Source organism: Bactrocera neohumeralis, unplaced genomic scaffold (genome assembly GCF_024586455.1).
Source record: "Bactrocera neohumeralis isolate Rockhampton unplaced genomic scaffold, APGP_CSIRO_Bneo_wtdbg2-racon-allhic-juicebox.fasta_v2 cluster11, whole genome shotgun sequence".
NCBI classification, from domain to species: domain Eukaryota; kingdom Metazoa; phylum Arthropoda; class Insecta; order Diptera; family Tephritidae; genus Bactrocera; species Bactrocera neohumeralis.
This window is the reverse complement of record NW_026089624.1, coordinates 17,189,743-17,216,292: the sequence shown is the minus strand read 5'-3', so window position 1 is coordinate 17,216,292 and position 26,550 is coordinate 17,189,743. Positions and strand designations below refer to the sequence as shown.

The window sequence follows — 26,550 nt, the reverse complement described above, 5'->3', positions numbered from 1 at the left end:
ATTTTACTATATTGAATAGTTTATAATTAACGTATACCTTAGCCACAGCAGAGCGTGGACGGAATCCTCTAGTAGACTAACTGTGAAAATATGACCAATTTACTATTTATATATGTTTATTAGTTAAACCGAGAATCGATCGTACAAATCTGAAGCCACTCTTAATACGTGCTGGTAAGCCAATTAAATATGATATCAATGTACGCGGAGAACCCCCACCAATCATTAATTGGTATCAAAATGACAAAGAGTTAAAAACTGAGACGTTGCCTTCGAATTATGAGATTAAAAACATGCCGCATAATACTAAAATCTCAATTATTGAAACGGAACGCAAGCATACCGGTACCTACAAAATACATGCTGTCAACGAGCACGGTGAGGATGAAGCCGATGTTGAAGTCAATATTCTAGGACCGCCAGCTAAGCCAAAAGGGCCGCTTGAAATTAAAGATATAACGAAAGATAGTTGTAAGCTGAAATGGAAGAAACCAGAAGATGATGGAGGCAAGCCAGTTACAGCCTATCAAGTTGAGAAGTTTGACAAGAAACAAGGGCGCTGGGTACCTGTTGGGCGCACCTCCGGTAATGATACGGAAATCGACGTCAAAGGCCTTCAAGAGGGCCATGAATATCAATCGTCAAAGCGAATCAAATTGTTGGTCGAGTTCAAAGAGATGATTATAATGAACATATAAATGACAATGGAGGTGCGCCAATCCGGTTATGTAATTGAAAAGAAAGACAAATATTCGGCTATTTGGGATGAGGTGTTAGTAACAAACGTGAGTATAAAGATTTTTAAGTTGTACGAAAATATTTATAATCGAAATTTTTATATTTCCAGACACCTAATGCAGAGGCAACCGTTGATGGTCTAATTGAAGGCAATGTCTATCAATTCCGTGTTCGTGCTGTAAATAAAGCCGGCCCTGGTGAACCTAGTGCTGCGACGGAACCTCACGTAGCTAAGCCAAGAAATTGTAAGGAAAATCAATACCGTTTCACGTCTACCACATCCCACGGCTATAAAATGCTTCATGCTTTTTCAATAGTTAACAATATTTAATCTAATGTTTTTCAGGAAATATTAATTGCTAAGCAAAGCTTTTTTGTTGAAATCTATATGTACTTTTAATTGAAATTTATTAATAAACGTTTAATGATTATTAGTGATACCGCATATCAACCGCGACAAAATGAAGCCTATAAAAGTGCGAGCAGGTCAAACAGCTAAGTTTGATGTTGATGTAAAAGGTGAACCAGCACCAACACTTACATGGATATTCAAGGAGAAAGAGCTATCCAACGACAACCAAGTGCGTTTGGAAAATGAGGAATATAATACGAAACTGACGATACTGTACACAACACGTGGCCAAACCGGCACTTATAAATTAAAAGCTGAAAATATAAATGGCGTCGATGAGGCAGAAGTTGAAGTTGTTGTACTGGACAAACCGTCAAAACCTGAAGGACCTCTAGTAGCATTTGATATACTTAAGGAAGGTTGCAAACTGAAATGGAGAAAACCAAAAGATGACGGTGGCGTACCACTGACTAGTTATGTAATTGAAAAAATGGACACATCAGTTGGTCGATGGCTGCCAGCAGGCTCTGTTGATCCTGAAAAGACAGAGCATGAAATTAAAGGTCTTGAGCCTAATCATCGGTATCAGTTCCGTGTTAAGGCGGTCAACGAGGAAGGCGAATCAGAGCCTTTAGAAACTGAGAATGTAATGGTGGCAAAGAATCCGTTTGATGTGTCCGCACCACCTGGTTTACCAGAGTTAGAAGACTGGGATGAAAATCATGTTAAACTAAAATGGGAGCCGCCAATTCGCGATGGAGGTGTTCCAATAACTGGCTATGTAATTGAAATGATGGACAAAGATTCTGGGGAGTTTATCAAAGCCGCGGAAGTTGATGGCCCGATATGTAAGGCCACAGTTAAGAAACTAGAAGAAGGACAGCAATATAAATTCCGAGTACGCGCCATAAATAAAGCCGGCACTTCTGAGCCATCTGAGCAAACTAACTGGCATACAGCCAAGCCACGCTTCCGTAAGTAATACATAATAAATATTAATTACTACTATTAAAATCTAAAAAATCCTTTTACTTTGCGACATTTTTGAAATCTTAATTTTTTCAGTAAAGCCGCATATTGATCGTACAAATTTAAAACCAGTTATGGTGAAAGTTGGTCTATCCATAAGTTTAGATATTGCTGTTAAAGGTGAACCTGTGCCTAAAATTGAATGGTTCTTTGGAGAACAACCATTGATATCCGAAGCAGAAGGTATTAAGCTTGATAGTGTTGACTATAATACCAAATTCTTTGTAATGCGTGCTAAACGGCCACAAAGTGGAAAGTATGTTATAAAAGCCAAAAATAAAGTTGGCGAAGATGTTGCTGAATTAGATATTACTGTTTTGGGTAAACCGGGTAAACCAAAAGGTCCACTAGAAGTTAACGATATTAATAAGCATGGTTGCAAATTGAAATGGAAAAAGCCCTTAGATGATGGTGGCGCTCCAATCGAATATTATGAAATTGAAAAACTAGATCCACATACGGGGCAATGGTTGCCATGTGGTAAAAGCACTGAGCCTGAAGCCAAAATAATAGGTCTGCAAGAAGGCAAACCATATAAATTCCGAGTAAGGGCTATTAATAAGGAGGGTGAATCGGAACCTTTGGAAACTGAGAAACCAATTATAGCGAAGAATCCATTCGATGAACCAGATAAACCTGGTCGACCAGAACCAACCAACTGGGATAAAGATTTTATCGATTTAGTCTGGGACCCACCACAAACTGATGGAGGTGCACCAATTCAAAAGTATATTATTCAAATGCATGACAAATCTGGGCGCGGATGGGTTGACGCTGCTACTGTACCGGGAGACCATACAAAAGGTACTGTTACTAACGTAGAAGAAGGCCATGAGTATGAATTTCGTATTGTGGCAGTTAATAAAGCTGGACCTAGTGAACCCAGCGATATTTCAAAACCAGTTGTTGCCAAGCCGCGTTTCCTTAAACCACATATTGATCGTACGACTTTACAAAAGAAAGTACTGCGCAGCGGCCAACTGTTTCACATGGAAGCAGCTGTAAAAGCCGAACCACCCGCTAAAGTGACCTGGACATATAATGGCCAAGTGCTGAAATCAAATGAACGCATTAAAATTGAAAATGAAGATTATAAAACTACATTTATTATGCCAAAAGTTAAGCGTGCAGACAAAGGTATATATATTGTGACAGCTAAAAATGATTCCGGTACTGATACTGTTAAGGTGGAACTGGAAGTACTATGCAAGCCGGGTAAACCCAAAGGCCCGCTTGCTGTTTCTGATGTAACAGCCGAATCAGTTCATTTGAAATGGGACAAACCCGAAGATGATGGAGGAGAACCAATAGAGCACTATGTTGTTGAACGCATGGATACTGAAACAGGGCGCTGGGTACCAGTATGCACAACTAAGTTACCAGAAGCCGAGGTTACAGGATTGGTCGAAGGTAAACAATACATGTTCCGAGTTAAAGCAGTTAATACAGAAGGTGATTCAGAACCTTTGGGTACCGAAACATCAATCACGGCTAAAAATCCATACGATGCTGCTGATGCTCCAGGGAAACCACGAGTATCTGATTGGTCGGCTAGCCATGCTGATTTATCTTGGCGTCCCCCACAAAATAACGGCGGGGCACCGATTATCGGATACATTATAGAAAAAAAAGATAATAACACTGGAAAATGGCAGAAAGTTTTAGAAACTAGTACACCTGATTGTAAAGCACGAGTTAATGATTTAATCGAAGGTACGAAATACCAGTTCCGAGTGAAGGCTGTAAACAAAGCCGGACATAGTAAGCCTTCTGAATCTTCAGATCAGTTGACGGCAAAGGATCGCTTTGCGCCGCCTAAAATAGATAGAACAAATATAAAAGATATAATAATCAAAGCTGGACAGCATGTGCGTCTTGATATCAAAGTGTCAGGAGAGCCTCCAGCAACTAAAACTTGGTTCCATAATAAAGCTCGCATGGAAGATCAAACCGGTGATATAAATATCGATTTGGAGCATTATCGTACCAAGTTTTCTATACCTATTGCAAAGCGTAAAAATACTGGAAAATATACAATCAAAGCCGAAAACGATTCAGGTCATGATGAGGCTACGTTTGAAATCATAGTTTTGGATAAACCTGATAAACCAGAGGGACCCTTGAGGGTTCAAGATGTACACAAAGAAGGTTGTCAATTGAAATGGAATCCACCATTAGATAACGGTGGTCTACCAATAGAGTACTATGTGGTTGAGAAAATGGATTTGGAAAGCGGGCGTTGGTTACCAGCTGTACGCGTTAAAGAACCTTTCGCCGAGCTCAGTAATTTAGAAGCGGGACATGAATATAAATTCCGTGTAGTGGCAGTAAATACAGAGGGAGAGTCAGAACCCTTAGTTAGTGAACATTCAGTTATAGCAAAGAACCCATTCGATGAACCTGGTAAACCAGGAACACCTGAAGCTGTTGATTGGGATAAGGATTGTGTAGATTTGGTGTGGAGGCCACCATTAAATGATGGTGGGGCTCCAATTACAGGTTATATTATTGAAAAACGTGAGAAAGGAACTGATCGCTGGATTAAAGCAGCAGAAATACCAGCTGGACCAGGAATTGACGAGTGTAGAGGTACTGTGCCAAATCTTGATGAAAATTGTGAATATGAATTCCGCGTAAGAGCCATAAACAAAGCAGGCGCTGGAGAGCCTTCTGATGCAAGCAAGTCTGTAATTACAAAACCAAGGAAATGTACGTTATTTTATTAAATTTTCACGACAACAAACATTAAATTTTTCGAGTTTTTTTTACAGTGGCTCCAAAAATTGACCGTCGCCACATTCATACCTATAATGTGAAAGCCGGAGAACGAATATACTTAGACATACAGGTAACGGGCGAACCAGCACCCGATGTTACGTGGTCCCAATCCGGCAAATCTATAATATCCACATCCAGTAGACGCACTGAAAACATACCTAATAGTACAAAATATTTTAATGAGTCTCCTGAACGCAAGGATACTGGTCTATACAAAATTGTCGCAACAAATAAATATGGTCAAGATGAAGTTGAATTCCAGGTCAATATAATAGGTAAATTAATTTTCTCATGATGATAAGTAATTTAACATTTAATCAATTGGTTTTCGTTTAAATTAAATTAGCTAAGCCTGGTCAACCTGAAGGCCCGCTCAATGTTTCAAATATACATAAGGAGGGTTGCAAGCTTAAATGGAATAAGCCTAAAGATGATGGTGGTGAACCTATTGAAGGATATTTGGTGGAGAAGTTTGATCCTGATACTGGCATTTGGTTGCTGGTAGGTAAAGCTGAAGGACCTGAATTTGAAGTTGATGGTTTGATTCCTGGCCATGAGTATAAATTCCGAGTTAAAGCTTTGAACAAAGAAGGAGAGTCGGAACCATTAGAAACATTTGGATCCATCATTGCGAAGGATCCTTTTGGTGAGATTTTTTTCAACTTTAATATATCCATTTACTTCTATATTAAGTACGAGTTTATTAATATAGATTTATTTCTAGTAACACCGTCACAGCCAGGTGCACCGGAGCCAAAAGATTGGACAGCAAACAAGGTTGAACTAGTTTGGCAAGAACCAGCTTCAAATGGTGGTTCTCCAATAACCGGATACATAGTCGAAATGAAAGATAAATATAGTCCAATATGGGAAAAAGCTTTAGAAACAAGTGATCATAAACCCACAGCCATCATTCATGGCTTAGTTGAAGGCAATGAGTACCAATTTAGAGTTGTGGCCGTAAATAAAGCAGGCTCTTCGGAAGCATCTGACTCTAGTAAAACGTTTATTGCTAAACCTCGTTTTCTTCCTCCGAAAATTGATCGACGAAATTTACGTGACGTTACTATTTCTGCTGGCGCTCCACTGAAATTCGACGCTGTTATTACAGGTGAACCAGCACCTAAAGTTGAATGGCGCTTTAACAACTGCCCTTTGCAATCCGGTAACACCGTTACAATTGAGAGTCCGGATTATTATACAAAAATTGTGGTTAGGCCAACAACCCGTGGAGATTCTGGTGAATACGTTGTGAAAGCTACCAACAGCTCCGGTAAAGATAGTGTTCTAATAAATGTCGTTATAACAGACAAACCTAGTCCACCAAAGGGTCCATTGCAAATTTCTGAAGTTCACAAAGAAGGTTGCCATCTCAAATGGAAGCGTCCTGGTGATGATGGTGGCACACCCATTGAATATTTCCAAGTTGATAAGCTTGATCCAAAAACTGGTTGTTGGATACCGGTGTGCCGTTCTAATGAGCCGCAAGCGGATGTTACTGGACTGGAAACAGGCGGCGAATACAAATTTCGTATTTTGGCTGTAAATGCTGAAGGAGAATCAGCCCCATTAATAAGCGATGAGTCCATAATAGCCAAAAATCCTTTCGACCAACCTGGAAAGCCACAAGATCTTCGCGCTACTGACTGGGATAAGGATCATGTTGATTTAGCTTGGACTCCACCATTAGTTGATGGAGGTTCTCCAATTACAGGATATATTATTGAAAAGAAGGATAAATATGGGCAATGGGAGAAAGCAGTTGAGGTTCCGCCGGATCATTGCAAAGCGTTTGTACCTGACCTAATTGAGGGACAATCGTATGAGTTCCGTGTATCTGCTGTAAGCGCTGGGGGCATTGGTGAACCATCTGATGCTACTGTACGAGTTATAGCAAAACCCCGTAACAAGGCACCATTAATTGATCGTACAAATCTAAATGAAGTACGCATAAAAGCTGGTCAAACGTTCACATTTGATGTGAAAGTATCAGGCGAGCCTGCTCCACAAACCAAGTGGTGGCATAAAAAACGTGAAGTAACTTCAAAGGACAATATCAAAGTGACACACATTGAATACAGTAGCAAATTAAAAGTTTCCAATGCAACTCGTGCAGAGTCTGGTATTTTCACAATACATGCAGAAAACGCTTCTGGGGAAGATTCTGCAGAAGTTAAGGTTATCGTAATCGATAAGCCATCTCCACCGAACGGCCCTCTGAAAGTCAACAATGTTCATGCTAAAGGTTGTACACTTAAATGGAATCCGCCGGATGATGATGGCGGTCAACCAATTGATTCTTACGTTATTGAAAAGCTTGACGAAAACACAGGTCGTTGGACACCTGCTGGTGAAACCGATGGACCAAAAACTCAATTTGATGTATTAGGTTTGACATCTGGACATAAATATAAGTTCCGGGTCCGTGCCAAAAATCGACAGGGAATTTCAGAACCTCTTACTACACCCCACTCTATAGAGGCAAAGAACCCTTACGATGAACCATCCAAACCAGGTACACCTATCATTAAAGACTATGATAAAGACTTTGTTGATTTGGAATGGTCAAGGCCGGAAAGTGATGGTGGCACACCAATATCAGGATATGTTATTGAGAAACGCGATAAGTATTCGCCCAATTGGGAAGAAGTCGCAATTATATCAGATGACGTTTGCATTGGGCATGTGCCCAATCTGACTGAAGGTGTTAAATATGAATTCCGCATACTTGCAGTTAATAAGGCAGGCAAAAGTGAACCTAGTGATTCAACAGCACCACATCTAGCACGAAGCAAGAATGTCCCTCCTAATATTGACCGTAATCACATGTTTGACATTAAAGTACGTGCCGGACAAGCATTTGAATTTGATGTACCAGTAACAGGAGAGCCTGTTCCTAGTAAAGAATGGTCCCACGAAGGAAACGTGGTTGTCAATAGTGATCGTGTAAAAATTATAAATGAAGAATATCGAACAAAGATTAAAGTAGTTGACTCGAAGCGTGTCGATACTGGCACTTATACACTAACTGCTCGCAATATCAATGGTACCGATCGAGCAACAGTTAAAGTAACAGTATTGGACGTACCTTCACCACCCGAGGGACCATTGCGTCCACAAGATATAACCAAAAATTCGATTACGTTAAGCTGGCGACCACCTAAAGATGACGGTGGCTCTGAAATTAGTCATTACGTTATAGAAAAAATGGATGCTGCAACATTGCGTTGGATACCAGTAGGTGAAACTGCGGACAATCAAGTCCGCGCAGATAATTTAATTGAGGACCATGACTATAACTTCCGCGTGCGCGCTGTAAATAAGCAAGGTGAGTCTTCGCCGCTGGGAACTACACAGTCTATTACAGCTAAAGATCCATTTTCACGGCCTGATAAACCGGGACAACCACAACCGTCGGATTGGGGTAAAGATTTTGTTGAGCTTAAATGGTCTGCTCCAAAACGTGATGGCGGGTCTCCGATTACGGGGTACATTGTTGAAAAACGGCCAAAATTTGGACAATGGGAAAAGGCAGTTAATTTACCATCCAGTGAAACTAAAACTTTGATACCTGACCTGTCCGAAAAAGGTGAATACGAATTTCGTGTAATTGCTATAAATAAAGCAGGTCGTAGCGACCCATCCGATCCATCAACATTAGTAACATGCAAACCTCGTTTTTTCGCACCATACTTCGACAAAACGCTTTTGGAAGATATAACTGTTCATACAGGTAAATGCCTGGGTTGGACACTGCCCATTGAAGCGTCTCCAAAGCCAACTGTAAAATGGTCATTTAATGGTGTTCAAATTCAGCCAAAACCAGGCCTCGATATGAGTCTATTCCAAAATGAATTGACATTTCAAATTTCTTCTGCTCTGAGGACAGATGAAGGTGTTTACACTTTATCTTTAAAAAATGAGCACGGAATATTTGAAGCATCCGCTCATGCAACTGTTTTAGACCGTCCCAGTCCGCCGATTGGTCCACTGCATGCAACTAACATAACCAAAGAAGGTTGCCACATGTCATGGGGTGTACCGAAAGATGATGGCGGATCACCCATTTTACATTATGTTATTGAAAAAATGGACCTTTCGCGTGGTACATGGTCAGATGCAGGTATGAGTACACATCCAGTACATGAAGTAACACGCTTAACACATCGCAAGGAATATATATTCCGCGTTAAAGCAGTTAATGCCATTGGCGAATCAGATTCTTTGGAAATTCCTCAGAGTATTATAGCTAAAAACGAATTCGATGAACCGGATGCTCCTGGACGTCCACTGGTCACAGATTGGGATCGCAATCACGTTGATCTGCTATGGACACCACCGCAGTCAGACGGAGGTGCACCGCTAACAGAGTATATAATTCAAAAGAAAGAAAAAGGAAGCCCTTACTGGGTAAACACGCAGCATGTGCGACCAGACAAGACATCTGCTACTGTACTTGGTTTGACAGAAAGGCAGGAATATGAATTCCGCGTTATAGCAGTTAATAAAGCAGGACAGTCAGAACCCTCAGAATCATCAGACCTTGTTACAGCAAAAGCTCGTTATCTCGCACCCAAAATCATAACCCCACTTCAAGATATTAGAATAAAAGCTGGTCTTATACTTCACATTGATATCGATTTTGTTGGAGAACCTATACCAGAAGTTATTTGGAATCAAAACAATATTTCCTTAATGTCCAATGAGCGCTCAACCATTACCTCCGTCGGTCATCACACTGTTGTACATATTGTAAATTGTCAACGTAACAATTCAGGTACATACCATTTACTTATTCGTAATGACTCGGGAATCGATGAAGGAAGCTTTCAGTTAGTGGTTTTGGATCGACCAGGACCACCAATAGGTCCCATGGAATATGAAGAGGTTACAGCTAATTCAGTAACTATATCATGGAAACCACCAATTGATAATGGAGGTTCAGAAATTTCGTCATATGTCATTGAAAAACGTGATCTAACTCATGGTGGGGGTTGGGTGCCTGCTTTGAATTATGTCAATGCGAAATATAATCATGCTGTTGTACCTCGTCTACTAGAGGGCACCAAATATGAGTTTCGCGTCTTGGCTGAAAACTTACAAGGGCGTTCCAATCCTCTAAATAGTGATGGACCGGTAATAGCCAAAAATCAATATACAGTCCCTGGTATACCAAGTAAGCCAGAACTTACCGACAGTGAAAAAACTCATATCACATTCAAGTGGAAGCCACCAATTAGTAATGGTGGTTCAGCTATTTTGGGTTATGATATTGAACGTTGCGATTTGACAACTGGTCGTTGGGTTCGTATTAATGTTGAGCCAATACCTAATACGGAATATACTGACGAACGGGTAAGTCCTGATCACAAATATCAATATCGTGTATCGGCTGTAAATGCAGCAGGCAGTGGAAAGCCATCGGAACCCTCAATTACATTCAGCGCACGTCCTATGCGTGAAAAACCAAGATTACATCTCGCTGATCTTGTTGGCCGAAAGATTAAAATCCGAGCTGGGGAACCGGTTAACCTTAATATACCCATATCAGGAGCACCTACGCCAACAATTGAATGGAAACGAGGTAACCTTACGGTGCAGGAAACGAACAAAATTTCTTATAATACTAACTCGGAACGCACTATATTTCGTATTGATGATTCTACCAGGCAGGATTCTGGTATGTATACAGTGACTGCTGAAAATGAATTCGGAAAGGATTCCGCAAACATTGAACTCATAGTCGTTGACAAACCAAGTCCACCAAAAGGACCACTAAATTACACGGAAATTGCCCCAGATCACATTAGTTTAGAATGGAATCCACCAGAAGATAATGGCGGTAGTGAAATCACTGGGTATACTATTGAATTCAGTGAATTTGGCGTAGACAATTGGCGTCCAGTGCCTGGTTATTGTTCAAAGACCACTTATACGGTTAAAAATTTGATTGAAGGTAAAAAGTATGTTTTCCGAGTCATGGCTGAAAATATTTATGGAATTTCCGAGCCATTAGATGGCAAGCCTGTTTTAGCAAAATCTCCGTTTGATCCGCCAGAAGCACCCAAGAATCTGCGCGTTGTAGCCTATACTCCAAGTTCGGCAAGTTTGGATTGGCAGCCACCGGATTCTTGTGGCGGTAAGCCAATTACTGGATATATTGTAGAAAGAAGAGAACGGGGAGGCGAATGGATTAAATGTAATAATTACCCCACACCAAATACTAGTTATACTGTACAAGACTTACGGGAAGGTAATCGTTATGAGTTCCGAGTCAGAGCTGTAAATGCAGCAGGTCCTGGAAAACCGTCGAAACCAACTGAACCAATGACTGCCAAACTACAACGTTATAAACCCGACGCCCCTGAGCCACCAAAAGCAGATCGCATCACTAAAGATGGTGTCACACTTTCATGGAGGCCACCACGATTCGATGGTAAATCGAAAATCAAAGGCTACTACCTACAAGTACGACCCAAGGATTCAAAGGACTGGTTGCCGGTCAATGATCTTCCAATCAGTGAAACAGTTTATCATGTATCTAGTTTAAAGGAAGGCGACTCATACTCATTTCGTGTATTTGCTGAAAATGATGTCGGACGTTCGGACCCATCCAAGCCATCCCAGCTAATTGCTATTGAAGAGCAACCAAATAAACCACGTATGGATCTTGGACGTGTACGAGACATTGTTTGTCGAGCTGGAGACGATTTCTGTATTCACGTTCCGTACATTGGCTTCCCTATGCCCACCGCACATTGGTATTCAAACGACATACTTATAGAAGATGATGGTCGCCGAATATTCCACCATTTGACCGACGATGCTGCATCGTTCGTTGTTAAAAACTCCAAACGGGCTGATTCCGGACAATATAGATTGCAATTAAAAAATCCTACAGGTTTCGACACGGCTACAATTAATGTAAAAGTATTAGATCGGCCACAACCTCCAACAAATCTATGTGCAGATGAGTTTGCAGGCGATGCGTTAACACTCTATTGGACGCCACCTAAAGATGATGGTGGCTCTCCCATCACCAATTATATCATTGAAAGAAAAGAAAAATCGTCAAATACATGGACGAAAGTAAATAGTTACTGCACTGTATCATTTTTACGTATACGCAATTTGAATATAGGTAAAGACTATGACTTCCGCGCTTACGCCGAAAATAAATATGGCATATCCGAACCGGCTACAACCTCAGTACCCATTCGAGCTCGTCATCCATTCGATGTGCCGAATGCACCTGGCATACCCCGAGGCATTGACTCAAGTGAAGATAGTATCACAATAACTTGGGCTAAACCGAGACACGATGGCGGTTCGCCTATTACTGGCTATATTATTGAGAAACGTTTAATAAGCGATGAAAAATGGACTAAAGCAATACACGCACATTGCCCAGATTTAACTTGCAGAATACCAAATCTGATTGAGAATGGAGAGTATGAATTCCGCATTTCTGCTGTTAATGCAGCTGGACAATCGCCATACAGCGCTTCTAGTGACACTATCTATTGTCGTCGGCCACCACTTGCACCGAAGATAACGTCAGATTTGTCGATTAGAGATATGACAGTTATCGCTGGTGAAGAATTCTGCATTACTGTACCATACACCGCGAATCCACGTGCTACACCTACATGGACAATAAATGGCCAAGAAGTCATCCAAGATGAGCGAATACGTTTTACTACATCTGATTACAGTTCCATTTATTATAACAAATCTGCAAAACGTTTGGAGACTGGTTCATATTATATTACCCTGACTAATAATAACGGTTCTGATACAGCATCTTGCCATGTCACAGTGGTTGATAGACCTAGTCCACCACAAGGTCCGTTATCTGTTTTTGATATAACGCCAGACACTTGTACATTGGCCTGGAAGACACCATCAGACGATGGTGGATCGCCTATAACCAATTACGTTGTCGAAAAGGTGGATAATAATGGAACGTGGACAAAGGTTAGTAGTTTTATTCGTAATACTCATTACGATGTTATGGGTTTGGAACCAAATCGTAAATACCATTTCCGTGTACGTGCTGAAAATCAATATGGACTTTCTGATCCTCTGGAATTAGACGATCCAGTGGTGGCAAAATATCAATTCACAGTGCCAGATGCACCAGGTCAGCCGAAAGTAATTGATTGGGACTCTGGCAATGTTACACTTATATGGGCTCGTCCATCTAGTGACGGTGGGTCACGTATCCAGGGTTATCAAATTGAATACCGGGATATTGTCAATGATTCGTCATGGAATACTTATGAATATTTAATTAAAGATACAAAGTATCAACTTTATAATCTCACAAATGGTTGCGAATATGAATTCCGTATAAAAGCTAAGAATGCCGCCGGTTTTAGTAAGCCATCACCACCCTCTACCAAATTTAAATTAAAGGGTAGATTTACGGTGCCCTCTCCTCCAGGTACACCTCAGGTTACGAAGGTCGGTAAAAACTATGTTGATCTCAAATGGGAAAGACCAACTAGCGACGGTGGTTCGCGTATTACAGGATATATTATTGAACGTCGCGATATTGGCGGCGCAGTTTGGGTGAAATGCAACGACTACAACGTTATGGACACTGAATATACAGTGCTTAATTTAATTGAAATGGGTGATTATGAATTCCGTATTTTCGCAGTAAATGCGGCTGGTCGGTCCGAACCGAGCACCTGTACTATGCCCATTAAGGTATGCGAAGTGATTGGTGGTGTAAAACCAGAATGGGTTACTCGTTTGCAAGATCGTATTGCGCCATGTGGTAAAGATTTCACAATGGAATGTGAGGCCTCAGGAAAGCCTCTACCAAATGCCAGATGGTTACGAAATGGTAAAGAAATTAAAATGGGAGGGGCGCGAATTGTATCTGAAAGTAAAGATGGTATATTCCGTTTACACATTTCTAATGTACAATCCGGCGATGATGGTGACTACACCTGCGAAGCATTTAATTCTCTTGGTTTTGTACATACAACTGGACATTTAAAGATTGGTTCTCCCCCAATTATTACACGTTGTCCAAACGAACTGCTGCTCACTGAAGGTGATAATACGAAAATCAAGATTTTTTATAATGGTGATCAGCCAATGAATATCAGTCTAAATAGAAACAACGAGGCAATTTTGGAAAAAGATGAACCACATATTAAATGCACTGTATTCGATGATTATGTTACAATCTTTGTTCGTGATATTGCAAAAACTGATGCTGGACTTTATCAAATTCAATTTGAAAATGAATCAGGAACTGCCACAGGTCAATTCGATGTACGTATTACTGGATTACCTTCTGCTCCCGTCGGTCCCATGGGTGTGTCTCATATCAATAAACATTCTTGCACGTTATCATGGCGTCCTCCATCCCACAATGGAGGCCTACGTATAACACACTATGTAGTTGAACGTAAGGATGTGACTTCACCACACTGGATTACTGTATCCAGTTTTTGCAAAGACTTATCCTTTAATGTTCAGGGACTAATTGAAAATCAAGACTACATCTTCCGTGTCATGGCAGTTAATGATAATGGTTTGGGACCGCCATTAGAGGGTTTGAATCCTGTTCGAGCAAAAGCGCCCATTGACCCACCATCGCCACCAGGAAAGCCAACCATAACAGAAGTTGGTGGCGATTTTGTGCATTTAGAATGGACGAAGCCGGAGACCGATGGTGGTGCTCATGTACAAGGCTATTGGGTTGATAAGCGCGAAGTTGGTTGCAGCACATGGCAACGCGTCAACGTTACCATTTGCCTTACCAATCAAATAAACTGCTCAAATCTAATTGAAGGCCGTCAATATGAATTCCGAGTTTTCGCACAAAATGAAGCTGGATTGTCGAAGGAATCCTCTAATTCTTCTGCAATTAAAGTAATAGATCCACAGGCAGCTACTCCACCAATTATTGTTAAGCCACTCGGCGATGCTACGTGCATACAAAATCACAATGCTCAATTTACGTGCATCATTACTGGTCTACCACGCCCAGTTATAACATGGTACAAGGGAGCACGGGAAATTACTAATGGTGCACGCTATCATATGTATGCAGAAGGCGACAACTATTTCCTCAGTATCACAGATGTCTTTGGTGAGGATGCAGACGAATATGTTTGTCGTGCTGTCAACAAGGCTGGGGCTAAATCAACGCGCGCTGCATTGGCTATTATGAGTAAGTTATTACTTATTTATGTATTAGTTTTTTAAAGCAGGAAAGTGAATGCAGGAAGTTAACCACTACACTTCCTAAATATTATGTCAAAATTAAAAATATTTTTTTTTCATTAAGCTGCTCCAAAACTAAATGTTCCACCTCGGTTCAGAGATACCGCATACTTCGACAAGGGTGAAAATGTGATTATAAAAATACCATTTACCGGTTATAGAAAGCCAAAAATTACTTGGATACGTGAAGGTGAAACGATTGAATCGGGTGGACATTATACTGTGGAAACAAAGGAACGTCATGCAGTATTGATTATACGAGACGGGTCAAAATTCGACTCTGGTCCGTATGTCATAACTGCAGAGAATGATCTTGGTTCCGATACAGCCACAATTAGAATCCAAATAAGTGATCGCCCAGATCCTCCTCGGTTCCCATTAGTTGAAAACATCAGCACCGAATCGCTGTCCCTGAGCTGGAAGGCTCCAGTTTGGGATGGCGGTAGCCAAATAACTAGTTACCTAGTAGAGAAACGAGAACACCCAATGTCATCATGGATTCGTGTGGGAAATACCCGCCTTACTTCAATGGCTATAAATGGATTAACACCAGGAAAGGAATATGAATTTCGTATTTACGCTGACAATGTTTATGGTCGCTCAGATCCATCTGAAATCAGCACTTTAATTAAAACAAGAGATGTTATCAAAAAGAAGCTAGCCGAAAAACGATGGGAGATTGATGAGCATGGCAAAAAAGTTCGAGGCAAAGCGGACGGACCAATTAAAGATTACGACTTATATGTTTTTGACATATATTCGAAATTTGTACCACAGCCGGTAGAAATTTCACATGACAGCGTGTATGATAAATATGATATATTAGAAGAAATTGGCGCTGGTGCATTTGGAGTCGTACATAGATGTCGCGAACGTAGCACAGGTAACATATTTGCTGCAAAGTTCATTCCTGTATCACATGCAGTTGAAAAAGATTTAATAAGACGGGAAATTGATGTTATGAATCAATTACATCATCAGAAATTAATCAACTTACACGATGCATTTGAAGATGAGGATGAGATGGTGCTTATTTTAGAATTGTGAGTACATAATTTATTTAGGAGTAATATTAACACACACATATATATTTGCGTAATTTTGTTCGTGAATTTGTGCCGAAGCTTAGAAATCCCAGAGAGGAAAAACATTTTAAAATTCCGAAAACATCCAGGGAAATAAAAACTGAGTGCTAAAACTTCACTGAGTATTTATTATCACAATGTTAGAGGTCTAAATACCATATTAACTATTTTATACTTAAACGGTACTAATTGTAATTTTCATATAATTGGATTTACAGAAGCATGGTTAAAACCTCACATTTTTGATAATTGGTGTTAATAGTTGCTTTATTTATCTAACCCTGTCTTATATACCTCCCCAATCGGACTCATACCAATATATGCAGCATGCTTCTTTAATCGATAGCAAATAATTCAGATTTAATAATCGGTTTGGGAGATTTCAATTTACCATCTGCCTCGACGATTTTATTCTATCGATTTTCAAGAAGTCATACTTTAACGAATTTTTGAAAATAAAAATGACCGAGTGTGGTCTGAACAAAATTAATTAAATTCCGAATAAATTTGGTAAATGTTCAGGTTACCGGTTCATTTGTCGACTATTCTATATATTCTGCTCTACCTCGACAGAATTCTGGCTTAAATAAAAAAAGTTATAAGGGGTATTCAGACCGAACTTGTTAATCTGGTAATTCGTTAGTTGATATAGTACTTCGTTAAAATACTTAACTGTGAACTTACTTTTTGCTCTACCTTAGTAGTGTGTATAAATTTTGTTCCAAAATAGCTGATTAAATTATATTAAATACTTACTTTTGAAAAATTTGTCAAAAACTATTTTGTAGTGGACAGTAAATGTATTCTTTCGCAATGAATCAAGGTAACTTTTGAGGCAACAACGCAAACCAAACAGCCGAGTGATGTTAAACTATCATGCTTGCTAGTCTGGTACTTCGTTACTCGGTAAAACGGTAATCTGATAATTTTACAAAAATAAAACGCACGTAAAAAACTACCGAGTAACGACTAACGTATTAACAAAGCTTGTCTGAATATCCCTATAATATTTACGGAAATAAGGTAAACAAGAATATCGCATGTAATCCAAAACTGTTTTATGACTTCGTTAACTCCAAACGCAAGATTTCCAAATTTCCATCCGCGATGAAATACAAATCTATCATGCCATGTCACATAATTGATTCAAGCGAAATTTCTAGGCTTTATAGTTATATATTTGAACATCTTTCACAAATTTTTTGGATACGAAATCTTTGATATTCTGCCTTTGGGAAGCAATTGCCCGATGCATCTCGCATGTGCATTTTTCGGACGGCGGGTAGGATGCAAGTCGCAATTTCTATCGGAAACAAAAAATTCAAACAGTTTCATATTTTTTAATAAATTATCTTCTAGTTAAACTAAGAAAATTCCTCACAAAGTGTAAGATTATACAATTTTTTTTTTTAAATTGAATAAAAAGTGGCTTTTGACCAACAAAATTTTACTTTATGTTGTTTAAAAATATGTTAAAACTTGACTTTTCTTAATTTTTTTTAGTTTAAATAGAAGATAATTTTCTATCCTGCCCGCCAATTAAGAATGATCGTAGAAATGAAAAACCGAGAAATCTCGCTTCAAAGTTTTCGCTTTTTGCCCAAGCGCTCATACATATATCTGTTAGACGCTCGGTCACTATTTTCCTTCTAGCTTCCACAATATTTCGAATTCCAATCTATAACTTTAGGGAAATATTTAGATAAGTTTTAAAGAGATTTAAGCAAAAAAAAAAAAACGGTTGTTTGAAGCTTCTAAAGCAGGCTCCCCCCTTAATTAAGATTTCGATCAGAATTCATTGATCTTATAAAAAATTAATTGGCAATTTGGCAAACGAAAAGTGATAAGTATAAAAATAAAATTGAGAAAAATAAAAGTTGGAATAACTTATTAACGAAATACAAAGAAATCGATAAAAGTGCTACATTAGAAATAAATTCGAAGAAATGTTCCGCTTGCCTGTCGCACATGTTCACTGTGTGCAGAACGAACGCAAAATGGATTTGTGTGTCGTGTATGGGCGAAACGAATTCACACAGATTGAACGCACATGTGTGTCGTGTATGGGCCCTATTACTAAGCAATGGATCAGACGACGATGCGAAGGGTACCACCACAGTTGTTAATGCCAAACCACTTCCAATATATTTGCGCGAGCGTAGCAGTAATGCTCTCATTATAGGTACTATCAATTGTCAAATAGTGCCTTTGAAAAAAGGCTTGGGCAGTTGTAAATATATAGAAAGAAAGTACCACAGTCAATGTTTAAAATTGAATTGTTGCCGAACTCAAATCAACTTAAAAACAAATGAACACATCCAATATATAATTTGAAATATTTGCTGCATCGTAGAGTAACTGTTGAAGAACCACATAAAAGAAACGGTCCGGTACAATGTACTAAGTGCCAAGAATATGGGCATACCAAATCATATTGCACTCTACGCAGTGTTTGTGTGGTATGTGGTGATTTACATCCCACTTCTAAATGCACCCTTAAGAAAGAAGAATTAAATAAAAAATGTAGCAATTGCGGAGGAAATCACACTGCTAACTACAGAGGTTGCCCTGTATATAAAGATTTGAAATCGAAGTTCTCACAGGGCATTCAAGCACGTCGTAACCAAATGTTACAAACACCCCGTAATGAAATTATAGCAACCTCAAAAAAAAGTTCAAATCTTATTACTTCTAAAAATAATAATATGCAAGGAAGCTATGCATATGTGGTGAAAGGCAACACTGTGCAAATGCATCTGCCGCAAAATCCACCAAATGAAGGTATTGAAACTATGATTATAAATCTTACACAGTGGATGACACAATTTATGTCTACCATGCAAAACATGATCCAAGATTTAATAAAATCACAAAATTAAATGCTGCAAAATTTATTAAGTAAAAAATGAGCTTACTAAATATCTGTATATGGAATGCTAACGGAGTTAACCTGCATAAATTAGAGATTATCAGATTTCTGTCTGAAAAGAATAGAGATGAAATGCTTATTTCAGAAACTCATCTAACAAATAAAAATAATTTCAATATACCGGGATTTAGACTATGTGTTACAAATCATCCGGATGGAAAAGCGCATGGTGGCACGGCAGTGTTGATTAGAAATCGTTTAAGCCACTACTCTCTAATCTCATGCTACACCACAGTTATAAGCTATAACAATATCACCAAAAAATCGGGGTTGTGACTTAAATCTCACGGCTATATACTGTCCACCTCGTTTTCAAATTACAGAAATCGAATTTAAAGACTTTTTTGGAACACTGGGTCAAAGATTTCTAGCAGGTGGGGTTTACAACGCAAAACACACGTACTGGGGCTCACGTGTTATTAATCCGAAAGGACGACAGCCGTATCAAACTGTTATAAATAGGAACAATAACATTGAAATAATATCTCCGGGTAAGCCGACATATTGGCCTAGTGATCGTAAGAAAATACCAGATTTAATTGATTTTGCTGTAATCAAAAATATAGAAAAATCGCTTATAACAGCTGATACATGTACTGATCTATCTTCTGATCACTCTCCTGTACTAATAAAGTTATGTGAACAACCCATATTCGTTAATCCAAAAGTGGGTCTAACTTCTTATAAAACGAATTGGCTAAAATATAAAAATACGTCAGTAGCCACATTAATATTGAGTACAAAATAAATACAGGAAGAGATATTGACGAAAGCATAAGAGCAGTCAATGATATAATAACCAGCGCAGCCGCTTGGTTTCAGAAAAATCTCCAAAGAGAAATAGAAATGCTTGTAAATGAAAAAAGGCGTGCAAGACGCGAATGGCAGATAAATCGTTCCCCTTCCACTCAGCTTCAATTAAAATCTGCTGTACGTAAATTAAAAAAAGCGCTTAAACGTGAGGAATAATTAAACACCGAAATGTATATAAAGAAGCTGTGTCCAAATTCAAACAAGCAAAATTCCCTTTGGGGAGCCCAAAAGTCCATGATGCCACCAACTGACTCCAACATGCCTCTACGACACTTGGGTGGAAATTGGGCTCGAAGTGAGGAGGAAAAGGCTAATTGCTTTGCAAATCACCTAGAAAAGGTATTTCAACCTAACTGCCCAAAGAACAACTTTAAGTTGTCCAGCTTACCCAACACAGTTAACGACTCACTCGAGTCTTTTAAGACTTCACCCTCTGAAATTATTAGAATAATAAAAGAACTTAGACCAAAAAAGTCACCAGGACATGATAATATTACCTCAAAAATGCTAATTGACTTACCAATTATTGCAGTAGAGGTGCTCTCTATGCTCTTCAATGCAATTCTTAGATTCGGATACTATCCAATTTCATGGAAAAAGTCGCAGATTATCTTGATAGACAAACCTGGGAAAGACTTAACACAGCCGTCTTCATACAGACAAATCAGTCTTCTACCCTGTCTTTCAAAAGTATTTGAAAAAGTATTACTATCAAAGATGTCTCCTTTCCTCCATGAAAATAATACAATACCAATGCATCAATGTTTTCGTGCGAAACATGGCACAATAGAGCAAGTAAATAGAAATACTAACGAAATAAGGAAAGCATTTGAGCACAGGAAGTACTGTTCAGCAATATTTCTAGATGTAGCTCAGGCGTTTGATAAGTTGTGGTACGAAGGTCTTTTATACAAGATTAAAAAAATTCTACCTTTAGAATTGTATAAAACATTGGAGTCTTATTTAAAAAATAGACAATTTATGGTAAAAGCGGGAGATTTCAAATCTGATGAACGACAGATAAAGGCTGGTGTACCCCAGGGCAGTGTTTTATGCCCAACACTATACATCATATTTACAGCAGATCTTCCAACAGCTAATAATGTATTAACTTCAACTTTTGCGGACGACACAGCTATAGTGAGCCGTAACAAATGCCATATAATAGCATCAGGAATATTAGCCAAGCACTTAAGGGTAGTCGAAGAATGGCTAGCCAACTGGCGTATAAATGTGAATGAACAAGCATGTGTAAGCATGTTACGTCTTCGCTAAGACCAAAAATGTGTCCGGCAGTAAAAGTGAACAATATTTTAGTACCCCAGCGAATGAAGTAACTTATCTTGGTATTCACCTAAATAGAAGACTTACGTAGAGAAAACATACAAGTATATCTAGTAAATCACTTGGATGAAGATTAGAGCTGCAAATTAAAATTGGCTTTTAAATAAGAACTCCAAACTTAGCCTTGACAACAAAGTGCTTTTATATAATGCGGTTATAAAGCCGATTTGGATGCATTCAACTGTGGGGTACGACCTGTGCAACTAATATTGATATAATGCAAAGGTTCCAATCTAAAATGCTTAGAACAATCGCGTGTTCACCATGGTACATGCGTAACGAAAATATCCATAAAGACCTTGGTATTCCTATGGTAAAGAAAGAAGTAGAAGATAGCAGAATTAAATATATATCTGAACTCCGAGATCACCCAAACCCTTTGGCTTATGCTTTGGTACATTCCTGCGATCAAACACGACTTAAAATAAGAGATATGCCTGCGTATTAAAGAGCGAGGTATCACCAAAACAGAACAATCACTTAACTGAGCCTGTCTAGTTTTCAAATAGATTTAAGATTTTATAACCTATTGTTAGGCTTTAAGAAAAAGCAGATCCAATAAATAAAATAATTTGGAAAAAAAATTGTTTAACAAAAAATTATGTAAAATATTATTATTTAAGAAAATGGATCATGAAAAATATTTATAATATAGCACGAAGATTTTTCTTTGACTTCACAAAATTTCATCGATTTATCTCCAGTAGTTTATGAGAAAGTACTTTTACAATTTTATCGTCCCCTAAATTTCAACCTTCAGTAACTTTAACAAAAAAGGAAATTTAACGAAATATTTATATCACGGGATGTGCGTCTGGATTCCCACCTAATGAACTGCTAATTTTCAAATTCAGAGATTTTTCGAAATTTTCATAGACCACTTCACGTGGTCTGACCCATATACTACTATGAGCAAAAAATAGTAAGACTTTGTTCATAATTTTAAAATTCTTAATTTATTCTTCAAAATCTATGTCGTCCTTTTCAAAGAAATCCCTCTTGAACCCATTACACTTGTGCCAACATTTTTTCCAAACCTTGAAACTGTTGTTAAAGCCAATTTCCGGAATAACCTTTAATGCGAGTAGCGATTAATGCTTAATGTCTTCAATTGACTCAACACGGTTTCCCCATAGGGGTCGGTCGATTTGGCTGAAAAGCCTGAAGTCACACGGAGCTAAATCAGGCGAAAACTGTAATTGCGACACGGTATTGGTTGAAAATTTGGCGAAAAACTCAGAAATAATCAATACAGTATGCGACGGTGCATTATCGTAGAGCAAACACCAAGAGTACCGGCATCTTTTTACGAGTAGCTTTTCGTAAACGACGCATATAACTCAAATATTATTCCTTGCCGACAGTTTGGGCGGTCGGAAGGAATTCGGAGTGCGCCATATCTCGATAATTGAAGAAAACTGTCAAAATAACCTTGATTTTCGACCTGCTTTGAAGGGGTTTTTTAGGCTTCCGCTCACTTTTGCCACGACATTCGTCGTCAACGCGTTTAATAATTATAAATAACAACATAACCAAAGTCCTTTTTCAACATATCGAATGTTTCGGCACTGGAAATTTGTTTCCGCACACAAAATTTAATGGAACTTCTTAGTTGTTTTTAAATTAAAAATTCTTATTATATTTTGCTCAAAGTAGCACTTAATTTGTACTTGCATGAACAGCAAAACAAAATAAAAGAAATATTTTAATTATGGGAATTTAACAAACTTCATAAATTTTTAAAAGCCAGAAATAATTTCTATGCGCACATGGTCATATACATATTGTCATGTTTAGCACATAACCGCAAAGTTTATCACATACCCCAATAAACGAATTTATTTTTGAATCATTGCCACGGCCACAAATGAAGTTACAAAATCAATCAGGCACCCACGAAAATGTTAAAACAAAACCTGGCACAAATAGTAGTGTGAAAATTCTCACCTAAAATGTCTCCAGATAACGGTTATGAGGAGCCAAACCAAACCATGTCAAACTTTATACTGAAAATAACGTTCAATTTGTAAGACATTTTATAGAATCTAGGTGGAGGATATAAAAATAAATAATGAATATAAAAATGTTCGTTAATCCAATAAATTGTTCAATGTGTGAGATGTCCAAATGAGCTTGGATTTATTTTCTCGAGCATATTTTAGTTCAGACCTCATTCATCTAATGAGGTGATTTCCGCCCCCCAGTTTGACTTTATAACGACTTTATAGGTTAATACAATATGACTGTAGATATTTTATTAGCATTAAATGAATATGAGATTTTAGACATATTGTGGTTTGGAAATAAAAATTAAATACATGGTCTATATGATCCGTTGACTCCAAGATAATCGCCTAGGGGATGAGGTAGTTTGGAACCAGGAGACGGACATAGGACATACATTTTTATCTTTTTATGTTAAAAGTCAATGCAACCCATAAATACCAAAATTATATTTTAAACCATAAACATGTGTTCAAAATTCATGTAAGAATAATTTGAAATTTTTTTCATTTCAAAAAAAGAAAGAAATAAGTAAAACAAGCAAGAAAGGGCTAAGTTTGGTTGCAACCGAACATTTTATACTCTTGGAACTTGCAAGAATAAAAGCCAGGGAAATATCTTACGACGTAAAACGTCAACCAAAGGATCGAAATCTAAGCAATTTTAAATATACATACACTATATATAACTTATACGCTTACCAATATATTCGGCATAAGATTTGTTAGAAAAACCAAAACCATTATCTACCGATTTCATCCATTTTCAAACTGTCGGTAATAGTTCTTACAACATTTGCGCTGAGCCAATTTGGTTGTTGTAGCCTTACTATCTTAAGAGATACGGGGCGGGGCTACGCCCACTTTTTAAAAATTTTTAATCTGTGCCAAATTACAGTTTTCTACGTATATCTCAATTAAGTGCTTAGTTATGGCAATTTATAGTTTTTCCGTAAAAGAAAGACAGTCACCCGGATTTCAGCTTTTCTCGTCATCCCCATATTTTTCTCAAATGATTTTAGGTAATACGTGCAACCGTTAGCTGAACAAAACTATGTACATATGCATAATACTCTGTAGCAACTGGTTGCAAGAGTATACAAATAACAACATAGAGCTAATGCGGGAGAAAAAATAATACAAATATTGGAAATAGTCAAACACTCCTCAGAATCAGCAATTCGTTGTTTTTGTTGAATTATAGATTTCCGCTTTAGGGCGTCAACTGCCTTTATTGTCCTCGGTGCTTATTTCGCCTCTTTCCAACTTAAAACAAATCCCTTTACAAAGGTATTTCCTTGATGCAGAGCCCAAATTCAACAGTATTTTTCTCCCAAAAAGCAATGCTTTATTAACACACGAAATTCTTTGATCCACTTTTTGTAAACTAACACATGTTGCTTCACCCAAAATGCTTTAGTTCCTCAGTTGCCAAATTTGTATACGTATCTTTTAAAGGTACGGACTGACTAGAAATCATATAGACGGTATTTGTAGTATCATCTATGTATCAGCCACAGTAAAGCGTGGACGGGTCGTTTAGTATGTATATGTATAGTATATTGGTATTTAGTAACGCGCAAGGCACCTTAAAAATGGTGATAAGTGATAGTGGTGAGAAGTGGATATTGAAAACTTAGTACACTAATTCCTGCAAAAGTAATTAATATGTAATTATATATACGTTTAATTAATTTTAGTTTATCTGGAGGTGAATTATTCGAGCGTATAACAACTGAGGGTTACCGTATGACTGAAGCGGAAGTTATAAACTACATGCGTCAGATTTGCGAAGGAATACGGCATATGCACGAAAAGAATATTATTCATTTAGACATTAAACCAGAGAATATCATGTGTCATACCCGCTCTAGTACTAATGTAAAACTGATTGACTTCGGTTTGGCTACTCGTTTGGATCCAAATGAAGTTGTCAAAATAACCACTGGCACAGCTGAGTTTGCCGCACCAGAAATTGTTAATCGCGAGCCAGTAGGTTTCTATACAGATATGTGGGCCACTGGAGTACTTGCCTATGTTCTGTAAGTATTTCATATTTTTATATATATTCAATACTATTATTGATCATTTTTCGATTTATAATTTATTTCTTCTAATAGGTTAAGTGGATTGTCACCATTTGCTGGCGATAATGATATCCAAACTTTAAAGAATGTTAAAGCCTGTGACTGGGACTTTAATGCAGATGCTTTTCGCCTCATATCTGATGAAGCTAAGGACTTTATCAGGAAACTCCTTCTTGCAAATAAGGAAAAACGTATGACTGCACATGAGTGCCTATTGCATCCATGGCTTAGCGGCGAACATGGTGATCGTTCTGAGCAAATATCTCGGGATCGCTACCTTGCATTCCGTGATAAACTTCGGAAAAAATATGAAGATTTCAATAAATATTTACTGCCAATGGGACGTTTATCTGAATATTCTTCACTGCGTAAATTACTTATGGAAAAATATAAAATGCACGAAACTTCCTTTGATCGTCGACAAGCAGCACCAAGATTCGTCATCCGACCATCATCACAATTTTGCTATGAAGGTCAAAGTGTTAAATTCTATTGCCGTTGTATAGCTGGTGCTACTCCAACTTTAATATGGTCTCACAATAATGTTGAACTCCGGCAAAGTGTTAAATTTATGAAACGTTATGCCGGTGATGATTACTACTTTATTATTAATCGTGTCAGATTGGATGACAGAGGCGAATATATTATTCGTGCAGAAAATCATTATGGCTCGCGCGAGGAAGTCGTATTTTTGAATGTACATCCATTGCCGAAAGAACCACCACGTTATCGCAGCGAATCAACGCCAATGCGTCGACGTGATCCTTTACCATATACTTTCTGGCAAGAAGAATCAGAATCGGCACCCAGCTTTACATTCCTCTTACGTCCGCGTGTTATGCAAGCACGTGATACATGTAAACTATTATGTTGTCTCAGCGGCAAGCCTGTACCAACTGTTAAATGGTATAAGGATGGAAGGGAGCTAAGCAAATATGAATACTCAATGTCGGCTTCAGATGGTGTTGTAACAATGGAAATAATTGATTGCAAACCTTCAGATTCTGGCAAATATACTTGCAAGGCAACCAACTGTCATGGTACCGATGAAACCGAATGTGTAGTAATAGTTGAGGGTATGTATTAAGCCAACTCATTACTATACTTATAAATATAATAAATCATAATTGTGGTATTTCTTTAA

At 38.3% G+C, this 26,550-nt stretch overlaps 1 protein-coding gene across 1 annotated transcript in view; it reads left to right on the top strand.

Annotated features, from left to right (window-relative positions):
• LOC126766080 (twitchin) overlaps positions 1-26,544 on the top strand; it is a 125,046-nt gene extending 98,502 nt beyond the window's left edge. Inside the window, 12 exon segments of the mRNA XM_050483779.1 lie at positions 124-636; positions 639-717; positions 719-785; positions 848-983; positions 1,174-2,064; positions 2,156-4,828; positions 4,891-5,172; positions 5,244-5,543; positions 5,622-15,092; positions 15,210-16,188; positions 25,020-25,361; positions 25,440-26,544. Coding sequence (XP_050339736.1) covers positions 124-636; positions 639-717; positions 719-785; positions 848-983; positions 1,174-2,064; positions 2,156-4,828; positions 4,891-5,172; positions 5,244-5,543; positions 5,622-15,092; positions 15,210-16,188; positions 25,020-25,361; positions 25,440-26,493 — 16,787 coding nt within the window. The 3' untranslated portion in view covers positions 26,494-26,544.
• Positions 26,545-26,550: the final 6 nt, after the last annotated feature.